The sequence below is a fragment of the Schistocerca gregaria genome, chromosome 2 (assembly GCF_023897955.1).
Source record: "Schistocerca gregaria isolate iqSchGreg1 chromosome 2, iqSchGreg1.2, whole genome shotgun sequence".
In the NCBI taxonomy this organism is placed as follows: domain Eukaryota; kingdom Metazoa; phylum Arthropoda; class Insecta; order Orthoptera; family Acrididae; genus Schistocerca; species Schistocerca gregaria.
In genome coordinates this window covers 432500473-432514793 of record NC_064921.1, presented here as the reverse complement: position 1 = coordinate 432514793, position 14321 = coordinate 432500473, and the positions used below count along the sequence as shown (strand labels likewise).

Here is a 14321-nt window from a genome sequence, read left to right as displayed (position 1 = left end):
GTTTTCTTGAATTTCGCTATCTCAATGTGGAGAAACCCACTCTTATTTGTAAGAAATGTGCATGAGTAACGAACGACTCAGTGACTGTCACTATCGCTCAGGCATGGCCACGAAAGTGCCCAGACAAGGGAACTTAGAAATGATCAGGAAGGAAAAACGTAATATTTTTCCCTCTGGCGGTGAAATACTAACACAAATTCTTTAAAGGAGCAACGGCCTTCCGCAGTGGACAGACTGGGCCCCGTGAGATCACCGAAGTTCAGCGTTGTCGGGCGTGGTTGGCACTTGGATGGGTGACCATCCAGGCCGCCATGAGCTGTTGCCATTTTTCGGGATGTACTCAGCCTCGTGATGCCAAATGAGGAGCTACTCGACCGAATAGTAGCGGCTTCGGTCAAGAATACCATCATAACGGCCGGGAGAGTGGTGTGCTGACCCCACGCCCCTCCTATCCGCATCCTCCACTGAGGGATGACACGGCGGTCGGATGGTCCTGGTAGGCCACTCGTGGCCTGAAGACGGAGTGCTTAATTCTTTACAGAAGAATGGAAAAGCTGGTAGAAGCTGACCTCGGCGGAATTCGGTGTGGATTCTGGAGAAGTGTAGGAACACGCCAGTCAATACTAACCCCACGGCTTCCAATAGAAGACAGACAGGTTAATGAAAGGCAAACCTGGGTTTATCAACATTTGTAGACTTAGAGAAAGCTTTTGATAATGTTGATTGGAATACTGTCTTTGAAATTCTGGAGGTAGTAGGGGTAAAATACAGGGCGTGGAAGGCTATTTACAAATTGTAAAGAAATCAAACGGCAGTAATTAAGCGTCGAGAGCTATGAAAGGGAACCGGTGGTTGAGAACGGAGTGATACGGGATCGTAGCATATCCTCGATGTTATTCAATGTGTACGTTTATCAAGAATAAAGGAAAGCAAAGGAAAATTTGCGGTGCAATTAAACTTCACGGCAAAGAAATAAAAACTTTGAGGTTTGCCGATGACATTGTAATTCTGTCAGAGACAGCGAAGGACTTGGAAGTACAGCTGAACGGAATGGACAGTGTCTTGAAAGGAGGATAGAAGATGAAAATCAACGAAAGCCAAACAAGGATAGTGGAATGTAGGTAAATTAAATCGGCTGATGCTGAGAGAATTACATTAAGAAACGAGATACTTAAAGTTGTCGTAAGTTTTGATGTTTGGGGAGCAATATAGCTGACGACGGTCGAAACTGAAATGTAGCAGGGTTGACAGTGGTGGAGACAGTCGGAAATATCTGCGTCGTGTATGGGATAATGCCACTGTACGCAGCACGGTAAAAATATAGTTTTCTCGTTTTAAGACGTGTCGTTTTGACATTAGTGACTCTCCACGTTCAGGAAGACCTTCGGGGTTTGATGAAGGTCGTTTAAACGCGTTAATTCACTATGATCCAAGTCATTGTAGTCGAGAACTGGCAAATCCGATGAACGGTGATCATTCCACCACAACGCAACATTGGCATGCAATAGGTAAGGTTCAAAGATCGGTTGTATAGGTACCGCATGTTCTAAGCCAAAATGACAAGAATCAGAGGATGGCCACATGTGTAGCTCTGTTTGCTGCTCATCAACTGGCTCGTGAACAACGCCGACCATTCCTATGCTGTATCGTTATTGGTGACAAGAAGTGGTGTCTTTGTGTTAACATAAGGAAAAGAACAGAATGGTTCTACATCTGCATCAGCATACACACGTACATACATACTCCGCAAACCACTGTACGGGCCGTGGGATGGTCACCCTGTACCACAACTCGTCATTTCCTTTTCTGTTCCACTCGTAAACAGAGCGGGGCAAAAACGACCACCTATATGCCTCCGGACGTGTCCTAATCTCTATAGTCTTATCTTCTTGGTTCTTACGCGAAATATATGTTCTGGTGTCAGCCTCAAATACAGGAATTCTACATTTTCTCAGTAGTGCTCCTCGAAAAGAACGTCGCCTACCCTTCAGTGGTTCCCATTTCAGTTCCCGAAGCATCTCCGTAATACTTGCGTATTATTCGAACCTACCGGTAACAAATCTACCAGTCCAACTCTGAAATGCTTCAATGTCTTCCTTTAATCCGACCTGTCGCGGATCTCAAACATTCGAAAAATACTCAACAGTGGGTCGCACTAGTGTACTATATGCGGTCTCCTTTACAGATGAATCACTCTTTCTCAATTTTTTTCCAATAAACCGAAGTCGAGCATTCGCCTTCCCTCCTACAATTCTTACAAGCTCATTCCGTTTCTTATTGTTTTGCAACGTTAAGCCAAGATCTTTAATCGACGTGACTGGGTCAGTCAGCACATCACTAATCACTAACACAGTATTCTAAATTACGGGTTTGTTTTTCCACTTATCTACATTAACTTACTTTTTTCTTCATACAGAGCCGGCCGCTGTGGCCGAGCGATTCTAGGCGCTTCAGTCCGGAACGCGCTGTTGCTACGGTCGCGGGCTCGAACCCTGCCTCGGGCATGGATGTGTGTGATGTCCTTAGGTGAGTTAGGTTTAAGTAGTTCTATGTCTAGGGGACTGATGACCTCAGATGTTAAGTCCCATAGTACTCAGAGCCATTTGAACCATCTACATTTAGAACCAGCTGCCATTCTCGGACCGAATAATAATGTCCAGTGTCTGCCAAATGACATCTATTTGTGAGCTCCAGTTTCGGTATTATCCAAATGTTACATCCAAAATGCTGAACCCCACAAGCACTGTACGTGGTACATAAATTCCCCAGTCGACATTCGTAGCGTGAGAGAAAGCGTAATTGTGCTTTTGAGTACGACCAAGACTGTATTTAAGTTACTATTTCTATTTCTAAACTAAGCGAAAATTCCACAAACCAAACGTCCTCTATGTGGGAAATATTTCAGTAGTCTAATAGAGATTCTTGGCTTGTAATTTTTACGTAGTGTCTGTAGTAACGATGTGACGTCGTGCGTAGCATGTGGAAGAAAAAGGTTCATGTGTATATCTCCTGCCACAAACAGCCTCACAAATATAGAAAGTGCAGTAGTCATCAACGCAAAGATTTGTTTTAACACCGGAGTACTCTACTTTTGGCCATGGTCCTATCGGAGGTGGTATGTCCTTGTTCTTCTGTGATCTCTGAAGTGGCTTCCAGTTATAGAGAAACCTGAAGTTTAACGTGCACACCGAGTCACGAATTTGCACATTAACAAACATTGCCAGAGGTAAAAACAGTGTTAAGTGGCAAATAAAATTCCTAGGACTGCCTACTTCCCAGACATATGGATCCGTAGTCCGGCAATTAATCACACTTTCTTTCAATAAATAAAACAGTTTGTACAGCCACAGTAATAGAACCGAACTCATTTATGAAATTTTGTTCGTAGTCTTCGGTATCAACGTTTCGTAAGAAATTTAGGTGTAATTCCAGTCCAGAACAGGAGACAGAACTTTCTTGAATTTCTGGTCTGTTCCAGTATTACGATCAAATGACAGAAAAGTCTCGGCAAAAGCGTTATTATCACAAGCAGTTCAGTACGTGGAAGCCAACAAAGGTTGCTCATCCACAGATATGCTAGAAAAGAAAGTTATTACATCTGCGTAACGAAAGTAACTATGTGGGTGGACATTCCAAACGGCTGCCCCCCTCTAACACAGAGGTTCCCAAACTTTTCCTCTGATGGAACACCTTAGAACCAAGGTACGCCGATGTAACACTTTGTTTATTTTCAAAGGTAATAATTTTTTTAAAATGAGAAAAGCTTATTTTAATCAAAGATTACTACAATTTTAAATTATGACTATAACACAAAAATCATAATAAAACCCTAAAAAATTGATATCGTTAAAATGTCGAAAAAATTCACCTTCTTAATAGTTTTTCGAGGAGCACGTATTCACTTCCCGCGGAACACACTTCCGGAAACCCGCGTCTAGCATGCGAAGAGAATTTCAAGCCCAGCACCAGTTGTGCTAGTGACAAGCTGTGGTTCAACGAGTCGCCAAGCCAGACAAATATTTACAGTATAAGCAGATTTTATCAAAGATCTTACGCTAGATAGCTTCATAAGAAATAACAAATGTTTGCGACATACAATGAACTCATTCAGAAAAGTGTCAAAATGGCCACTGCCTCTTACATCACGTTATACGTTCAATTCTTAAATATACAAATCCTTACAGACAAAGAATACCTATAAAATTGAACTCCTGTCAACAGAAATAATTGTATAGGTTGATCGTAAGTATACAGCTCGTAAGTGGGAACAATTTTAGACAAAACTGTAAAGATGAACTACACAAGGAAGTCCAACTCTTGCCTGAACTTCTGATAACATTTGAAATATTTTTTACAGCTATTTCTATGACGGAAATTAATTCAGTTACAATTTCAACAAATCTTCATTTTTTGCAATAATATTTTTGTTAAATAACTGAAATAAGTAAGGCGATGTGGCAGTAAAAATAAAAGAAAGTGCGCGTTCTACTCCAGCATTTATATCATTCGTTCTCACACTTGTTTTCTCTGTTCTTTCACAGATGTCGTGACAGTCAGCCTCAGCAGCACACAACGACTGCAGCGCCATGCTCGGCGAGTTGGAGAAAGTAAGTACTGTCTTGATTTACATCATATACAGCGTTTCCTACAGTACATACGCTACTTTTGTCGGTGCTTTCCTGGGCTCAGTTTCTTTGCACGGGGCGTATTCCATACCAGAATGTGACAGTTACGTTCTGTTTCTTGAACAGCAAGTAAATTTATATTACACTTGAAAGTAAATGAATGACATTGATATAGTTGCGGATACAGAAAAACCTCAAGGAGATATCTTGAGATACCTCTACTTTTACCGCAATAAAATATAAGTCGCATGCAAGGTTTAAGAAATTTTTATTTAAACTGATTATAAACGTATACAAGACAATTCCATCTTATGATATAAAAAAGTTACAGTTATAGGTCTCTTCATTAAATGATGAAATCTATGCGCCTAATCTTCCTGGTAAATTTGTTAATTAGATCGTCAATAGAACAATCAATGTCAGAGAGAGTGTTTAACAGAGCTAAGCCATTAAGTCGATCCTCCTCCATTTTTGACCTCGGCCATGTCTTTGTACGCCGCAATCTTGAAAAACTTCTTTCTACTGTAGTAATAGATGCAGGCGGACAAGCAAATATTTTGTACAGCGTGTACTTTAGTAGGATAGTCAGATGTAGGACAAATAGACAACGCTTGCATAACAGAATCACGATCATTAAGGGTGTTTATACTCTTATTGAAGAATCTCTCCCATTAGTCTCGTTTTAATCGCCGGCCGGTGTGGCCGTGCGGTTCGAGGCGCTTCAGTCTGGTACTGCGTGACCGCTACGGTCGCAGGTTCGAATCCTGCCTCGGGCATGGATGTGTGTGATGTCCTTAGGTTAGTTAGGTTTAAGTAGTTCTAAGTTCTAGGGGACTGATGATCACAGATGTTAAGTCCCATAGTGCTCAGAGCCATTTGAACCATCTCTTTTTAATCACAGAACAGAATATTGCTCGAACAAATGCCAGACAGAATAACGTATCGAGCTCACTAAAATGGCCGCGACTTTTCTCGTACGAATGTAGTAGCTATTTATGTGCCAGACAGAAACGTATAAAATACGATGACGCGGAAGCGCCTGCTACATAGGAAAGTACAACTACTCGATTCAGTCGAGTCGATTGACGAAAGAAACGAACGAATAATGTGCGGGCTGATTGGCGCAGGTTACAATGCGGGCGGCGGCAGGGGGGGGGGGGGGGGGCGCCCGTTATTCTGTAATGGTGACTTATAAAGTGAGAAAGTAATTTGTGTTAAAAAATTCATTAAGCAGAGTTGCAGAAAGTTAAAGCAAACAATAATAATTACATTTTATGTAAAAATTTTATGAAACCTAAGGAAACTATTTTTAAACCCCAACTACGTACCGCCCACAGTGAAAGTTGGAGCGCACACTGCAGGATGTATGGACCAGTTCGACTACCACAGACTTAGACGAATGTTAACTGCAGTCTCTCTCTTAGGGCAATTTTCACACTAATAGTCTATTATTTATAAAAAGTGAATCGTTGTATCACCTAAAAGATAATTAGTTCTTTTGTGTCCCTTGAATGATATTAGTCGTGTTCGAACATTTAGAAAAAGTTTCGACTTCCACGTGTAACTTGATGTTTGAAAGAAAATGTTTAGATTGTTATGTAACTGGTGACGGATACAGTGTATTCCGTGACCAGCGTTCAACATGTGTATGGAACCTGTTTGATGCTAGAAATTCTACCCCGTTGTTCACACCACCTTGCAACTACGTATCGCAGTAAACATTCCAAGCCATTTGATAATCCACGTAGTTCAATCGATACCAAGTAACATTCAGCGCTCCTTTCTCTCATTGGAAAATATAAATGTTTCCTTTAAAATACTGCGGATAAAATAAGTTTTTAAGACTTACACAAAGTTTCATACGAAACAAGACCCATTCATATATACAATGAAGATTATCAGAAGTTAGAGAAGATACTTGAATAGTCGAAAAAATTGTGATTTGAATGAATACAGCATACATCACACGACACTGTCAGAAATAAACGACTGTTAAGATAAATGAAAGAATTAATGTCAGTAGAACATAAGCGAAATAGAAGCAAAAGTTGAATATTTGCCCTTGTCAGGTGAGTTGGTAAACCAATCGTGTGTTATTGGATTAGCAGGCGCTAATGAAGGTAGTATGTTTTAGAGAGCATAACTCAGACGGCCGCGCGTGATAGCCACGCGGTGAAAAGCGTCTTGCCATGGTTCGGGCGGCTACCCCCGTCGGAGGTTCGTGTCCTCCCTCGGGCATGGATGTGTGTCTTGTCCTTAGCGTAAGTTAGTTTAAGTTAGATTAAGTAGTGTGTAAGCCTAGGGACCGATGACGTCAGCAGTTTGGTCCCATAGGAACTTACCGCAAATTGCCAGTTTTGCCAAAACTCAGACCATTAGCTATACCTTTTGTATTACATTCAGATTTTTCTTTATTTCTGTTACCTTCGACGTTATACGTGTTTCTAGACCATGTTTACTTCAGCTTCTGTAGTACTGTAATGAAGACGATTCCTATTATCTAGGTTTTAATATGCCAGCAGCATTCCTTATTCTAACTTTTGGGCCTTCCGCATGCACATTGGCAGATATTGGAGAAAAACTTCAACGAAGAACATTTTTTCATAACTTAAAAAAAAATAGACTCGACTGCAATGTTATTCAATCTGTACAATCAGCAAACTGAGAACAAAACGAAGGATAAATTTGGAAAGGAAATTTAAAATTCGTGAGAAGAAATAAGAAATTTAGGGTTTGCTGATAACGTAATCCTTACAGAGAAGGGAAATGACTTGGAAGAGCAGCTGAACGGAATGTAAAGCGACTTGACAAGTAGTTACAAGATTAACACCAACAAAAGTAAAACGAGAATAATGGAATTTAGTCGAATTAAATCAGATGATGCTGATGGAATTTTATTAGGAAATGAGACACTAAAAGTTTTAGATGAGTGTCGCTCTTTTGGGAGCAAAGTAACTGAAGAAGGCGATAGTAGAGAGCATACGAAATGCAGAGTGGCACTGGAAGAAATGTGTTTCTGAAAAAGTTAACTTTGTTAACATCAAATAAAAATTTAAATGTTAAGAAGTCTTTTCTGAAGGTATCTGTATGGATTAAAGACAAGTACGGAAGTGAAACGTCCAGAATAAAGAGTTTAGAGAAGAAGAGAACAGCAGCTTTTGAAATGCGGAGCTACAGAAGAATGTTGAAGATTAGATGGATGTATCGAACAACTAGTGAGAAGGTGCTGCATAGAATTAGGCATAAAAGAAATTTGTGGCACAACCTGACTGAGAGAAGGGATCAGTTGATAGGACACGTGCTGATGCATTAAGGACTTGTTAGTTTCGTAATGAAGGGAAGGGCAGGGGATAAAAATTGTAGTGGGGACCAAGGCTCGAATAAAATGAATAGGTTCAAATAGATGTGGGGTGCAGTCGTTATGCAGAGATGAAGGGACGTGCGTAGTATAGACTAGCTGTCTTAAGACTGAAGATCACAACAACTACAAAATTCCTGACTGACGCTATCAAATACCTTTCCAGAATCAATAAAAACTGACACCCGTTTGACATTAGTTGCTAAGAAACTTGCAATCACGCCAAAATGGTTTTAAGACTACTTCATTCAGTAACGACTTGCGATTTGGCTCATAATCTAATTTGCGCCAGTGCCTCATTCGCACCTTCTAAACTACTAAAAAAAAAGGGAAAAAATAGTATCTTGCTGCAGAAACCTACATCTGGATGACCGCAAGGGAACTTGATCCCTAGTACTCCATACTGTAAGAGCAGTGACATAAGCCGTCTCGGTCCCGTTCTTCGCTCCACTCTCGTTAGATGTGAGTATCTGAAGACATTCTGGTGTTAACAGATCTTCACGTTAATGGAACGACTGCATCGTCAGCAATGAAGAACTGTATAATCTGGAATCACTCTATCCTTGATAAAGTAGTTAACGCCTTAGTACTTAAACCATGCAAAAGATACAAGCTATGCCGCGGCCTGGAATGGAACTCGCACCTAAAAGGCATTTCTGAGGAACCGAGACGATGCAGCGGCAAATTAAACCGCTGCATCAGTCCACGAACGGTTCTTGGTTGGCACAATTTGTACAGCAATGTTCCCGGTAGGTTCGTGACCGTATAAGAACCCTGAGCCTGCATAATTGCCGCAAGTAATCACCAGTAATGTAGTTTTAACAGGTCGCCAATAGTAAGTGCAGTGCAGCCTGTGCGTACAATGGTGACCATGTTTAACGATGTTATCTTCTTTTTACTGCCGCTCGCAGCCAAGTCTGCAATTATGCTAGTCCCGGCACTCACTCACTCACTCACTTACTCAAAGCCGCTTCTCGAGCGACACAACCTCGTAATAAATTGAGAGTCCGAGGTGCGGATTCAGCGTTCCGTTATGGAGGCGGTCATAGATTGTTATTGGCTGCACTCTTACCCCCCCCCCCCCCCTTTCCCCTACCCCCAGAAAGTCAACCTATCGTCATCATCACGCTTGACGTCGCAGGGTCAACATGCTTATTAACGGATTTCGCAAGCTAACTTTAAGGGTGGCCACAAGCCTTTCCTGTCACCATTAATAACCCGCTCCTGCCCCACCCCACCCCGCGACGGGAAGTGTGTGTACCCCAACTGTCTGCCTGTAGCGTTCTGATGTGAAAGTGCACGGAAGTTTTCTAAACGTTTGCGAATCGTGTTAATTGTGTCAGGACTTGGGTTACAGCCAGCATCCGTGAAGCGGGATGTGAGAAAGCGCCTAATAATCACATCCAGGCTGCTTGGCACATCGACCCTCGTCGCTAATCCGCCAGCCGGATACCATTCGGGGCTGAGACACGTCACCGCCTGGAAACGGCGCTTTAGCACGCACGACCATCCGGACGGGTAGATGACTAGGATTTTAATAACTACAATATAATGCTTGATATAATAATAATAATAATAATAATAATAATAAAACCTTCTTCTTCTCCTTCGCCGATGTCATCTGAGCCTACTGGGAAGCACGAGGCTCGTATCTACTCTTCTTACAGCAGCCCTTCATTTTCAGGCTGTGAGTCGGATTTATTTCTTCCCCCCCAATTGGTCCCTGTGGTCTACTTACTGGTGAGCGACATTGGGAAAACTCCCTATCGGGTATCTTTCCAGAACCACAATCGATGTTTTGTTTTCCCCAACGGGATCTCCAGTTGTTCCAGATCCATTTTTATCGATGCAATCCTTTTATTCTAGGAGGCCTTCTTTTTACCTGTCACTGCGAGGATTCTTGTGGTGAGTCTTTTGGGATTAATCTACAACTACATACATACTCCGCAAGCCACCTGACGGTGTGTGGCGGAGGGTACCCTGCGTATCTCTATCGGTTCTCCCTTCTATTCCAGTCTCGTATTGTTCCTGGAAAGAAGGATTGTCGGTATGCTTCTGTGTGGGCTCTAATCTCTCTGATTTTATCCTCATGGTCTCTTCGCGAGATATACGTAGGAGGGAGCAATATACTGCTTGACTCTTCGATGAAGGTATGTTCTCGAAACTTCAACAAAAGCCCGTACCGAGCTACTGAGCGTCTCTCCTGCAGAGTCTTCCACTGGAGTTTATCTATCATCTCCGTAACGCTTTCGCAATTACTAAATGATCCTGTAACGAAGCGCGCTGCTCTCCGTTGGATCTTCTCTATCTCTTCTATCAACCCTACCTGGTGCGGATCCCACACTGCTGAGCAGTATTCAAGCATTGGGCGAACAAGCGTACTGTAACCTACTTCCTTTGTTGTCGGATTGCATTTCCTTAGGATTCTTCCAATGAATCTCAGTCTGGCATCTGCTTTACCGACGATCAACTTCATATGATCATTCCATTTTAAATCACTCCTAATGCATACTCCCAGATAATTTATGGAATTAACTGCTTCCAGTTGCTGACCTGCTATTTTGTAGCTAAATGATAAGGGATCTATCTTTTTATGTATTCGCACATTACACAGCTTTGGAAAAAGACATTTAGTATTTCGGCCTTTAGTCTGTCATCCTTTGTTTCAATACCATTTTGGTCACAGAGTGTCTGGACATTTTGTTTTGATCCACCTACCGCTTTGACATAAGACCAAAATTTCTTAGGATTTTCTGCCAAGTCAGTACACAAAACTTTACTTTCGAATTCATGGAACGCCTCTCGCTTAGCCCTCCACACACTACATTTCGCTTCGCGTAATTTTTGTTTGTCTTCAAGGCTTTGGCTATGTTTATGTTTGCTGTGAAGTTCCATTTGCTTCCGCAGCAGTTTTCTAACTCGGTTGTTGTACCACGGTGGCTCTTTTCCATCTCTTACGATCTTGCTTGGCACATACTCATCTAACGCATATTGTACGATGGTTTTGAACTTTGTCCACTGATCCTCAACACTATCTGTACTTGAGACAAAACTTTTGTGTTGAGCCATCAAGTACTCTGAAATCTGCTTTTTGTCACTTTTGCTAAACAGAAAAATCTTCCTACCTTTTTTAATATTTCTATTTACGGCTGAAATCATCGATGCAGTAAGCGCTTTATGATCGCTGATTCCCTGTTCTGTGTTAACTGATTCAAATAGTTCGGGTCTGTTTGTCACCAGACGAGTCGGTTCTCTGTTTAACTGCTCAAGGTAGTTTTCAGATACAGCACTTAAAAAAAATTCACTGGATTCTTTGTCCCTGCCACACGTTATGAACGTTTGAGTCTCCCAGTCTATATCCGGCAAATGAAAATCTCCACCCAGAACTATAATATGGTGGGGAAATCTACTCGAAATATTTTCCAAATTATTCTTCAGGTGCTCAGCCACAACAGCTGCTGAGCCCAGAGGCCTATAGACACATCCAATTACCATGTCTGAGCCTGCTTTAACCGTGACCTTCACCCAAATCATTTCACATTTCGTATCTCCGTCAATTTCCTTCGATAGTATTGCACTTCTTATCGCTATAAACATGCCTCCCCCTCCACTGTCCACCCTGTCTCTGCGATATACATTCCAAACTGAGTTTAGGATTTCATTACTGTTTACGTCTAGTTTCAGCCAACTTTCTGACCCAAGTACTATATGGGCGTTGTAACTGTTTATTAATGAGAGCAGTTCTGGGGCCTTTCTATAGACGCTCCTGCAGTTTACTATTAGCACAGTAATATTGTTATTCCATGTTGCATTTTGCCTACTCCTACCTTGCCGCGTCTCAGGAGGCGTCTTGTCGGGCCTAGGGAGGGAATCCTTTAACCTAAAAAACCCCCATGTGCACTCCACACATACTCCGCTACCCTCGTAGCCGCTTCCGGTGTGTAGTGCACGCCTGACCTATTCAGGGGGACCCTACATTTCTCCACCCGATAGCGGAGGTCGAGAAATTTGTACCCCAGCTCTTCTCAGAATCGTCTGAGCCTCTGGTTTAAGCCTTCCACTCGGCTCCAAATCAGAGGACCGCGATCGGTTCTGGGAACGATACTACATATAGTTTAGCTCTGATTCCACCCCGCGAGAGAGGCTTTCCGCCTTCACCAATTCCGCCAACCGCCTGTACGAACTGAGAATGACCTCTGAACCCAGACGGCAGGAGTCATTGGTGCCGACATGAGCAACAATTTGCAGTCGGGTGCACCCAGTGCTCTCTATCGCCGCCGGTAGTGCCTCCTCCACATCTCGGATGAGACCCCCCCGGCAAGCAGACAGAGTGAATACTGGCCTTCTTCCCCGACCTTCCGTTACTTCCCTAAGAATGCGGATCAAATGTCCGTAGAAGGCCAGTCGCCGTTTCCTTACACACGTGAAGGTGTCAGTACAGCACGTCGTAGTGCCGGATTCTGTAGATGCGTTCCTCTTCTCTCACGTGTCCTAGTATCCTCCTCAGGATGTTCCTCTTCTTGATCTCCAGTTTCATGAGTGCGCCCTTCCTAGCCGTTACCAGAAGCCTTTACCAGATACTCGGAGGCATACAGAAGAGCGGGTTTTACTACCGACTGGTAGTGTCGGATTCTAAGATTCTTGGAGAGGTACTTGGACAAGCTTTTTGCAGGGGTAGTAAGCACTTTCAGAGTTACCGCGGCTGGTGTCTATGGCTAGGTTCTCGCTCTGGTTTGCAAAGATCCACTCTGCTAGGTACTTTACTGCAAATGCTTTTCTTATGGTTGTGTCTTCTAGTGAAAATAACAAAACTAATATTAATAATAATAATATTTTTACATTGATGTTTAGCACATCGCTTTAACATAGCCTGCTGTAAATTAATCTGAAATGCATTCGTCAGAAAATTTGAGATTTACATGTGTCATGTAGTTGGTTTAAGAACTAAAATAGCAACACTTTCACAAACCTGACAGTGTCATAATTTACGCAATATAAAAATCTAATGGGCAGTCACTGTTATCAGTATTCACTTACCACTATCACAGAGAAACACAGTTTGCAGACTATGGTACTCTAGCGTGTAAATGGACGGAATGCTGTATCCATCAGTCGTTCCCGCCCACTTCCGGAAAAGCCAATCGTTCTGTTGTTCTTGTTCTGTAGATTGGCGTTTCTACCAGTGGACTGAAGAAAAGTGTCGGATATGTTGTTGGCGCCAGGTACGGTTAGCTTGTGAGTGGGCGCCTTTAGCTGGTCAAAACGCGTGTTCATCCACGTGGGAAAGCAAATGAAAAGTATCCAGTGTTCGCATAGCTTGTAATTTTCTACAATTCTTGTCGTTTCAGAGACTCGAAGTTCTGATTCTACTTCAGTGTCTACTCCCTTGCCCACCAACCCCCGCCCCCTGCCGCCACCCCCACTCCCTTTGGATCCGGGCCTGAGCAGTCGCATGCTCGAATTCCGCCGCGGAAATGTGTGTGGGCTTCCACTGCGATAAAGAAAATACTTTGAAACATTTGAAATGTAATATTAATCTGTGAACTGGGCTGAAAAGATGACCTTATCGATAACCTAGGAAGCTCCATGAGGCTGTTCGCGGATGATACTGTTGTATACAGAGAAGTCGCAACCCTGGAAAACTATAGCAAAATGCAGGAACACTTGCAGAGCATAGGTGTTGGAATTTGTCCCTAGAGATAATAAAGTGTAACGTATTGCACATAAGCATGCGGAAAGAGCTGTATTGCATGACTGCACTCTTGCAGAACAATCACTGGAAGCAATCGCATCCATTAAATATCTGGACTACGCGTACGGTACGAAGTAGAAAGTACACTTAAAAGTAACAGCGTGGAAGGCGCATGTTAGACTGAGATTGATTGGAAGAAATTTCTTGAAAGGTAGTCCAGCCTCAAAGGAGGTATATCACAAAACTTTGGTTTGGCCGATTCTTACCGTATTTACTCGAATCTAAGCCGCACTCAAATCCAAGCCGCATCTCAAAAATGGGACACGAAATCAAGGGGAAAAAAAATTCCCGAGTCTAAGCCGCACCTGAAATTTGAGACTCGAAATTCAAGGGGAGAGAAAAGTTATAGACCGCACTTCCAAATCGAAACAAAGTTGGTCCATTGTAACATGAGACACAGTATAGGTCGAATGGATGAAGATGCAGCTACAGTAGTTTGGTTCCAGTCGTAAGCTTAGCAGTTAAGCTTTACCAGGTAGCCATTGCTATGCGTCAGCCGCTCCGTCCGTATTTATACGGGTACCCTTCCTTTTTCACGTGCTTCGTCTGGTTTCAATCGACTGCTTATTTTGCTTTGGCCTGATAA

General features: G+C 42.6%; 1 protein-coding gene across 2 annotated transcripts in view; it reads left to right on the top strand.

Moving 5' to 3' along the window:
- LOC126324633 (unconventional myosin-XV) overlaps positions 1 to 14321 on the top strand; it is a 921967-nt gene that overhangs the window by 341449 nt on the left and 566197 nt on the right. For both annotated transcript variants that reach the window (XM_049995083.1, XM_049995084.1), the window contains exon 2: positions 4542 to 4607. In XM_049995083.1, coding sequence (XP_049851040.1) covers positions 4587 to 4607 — 21 coding nt within the window. In that variant the 5' untranslated portion in view covers positions 4542 to 4586. The remainder of the gene's footprint in view (positions 1 to 4541; positions 4608 to 14321) is intronic.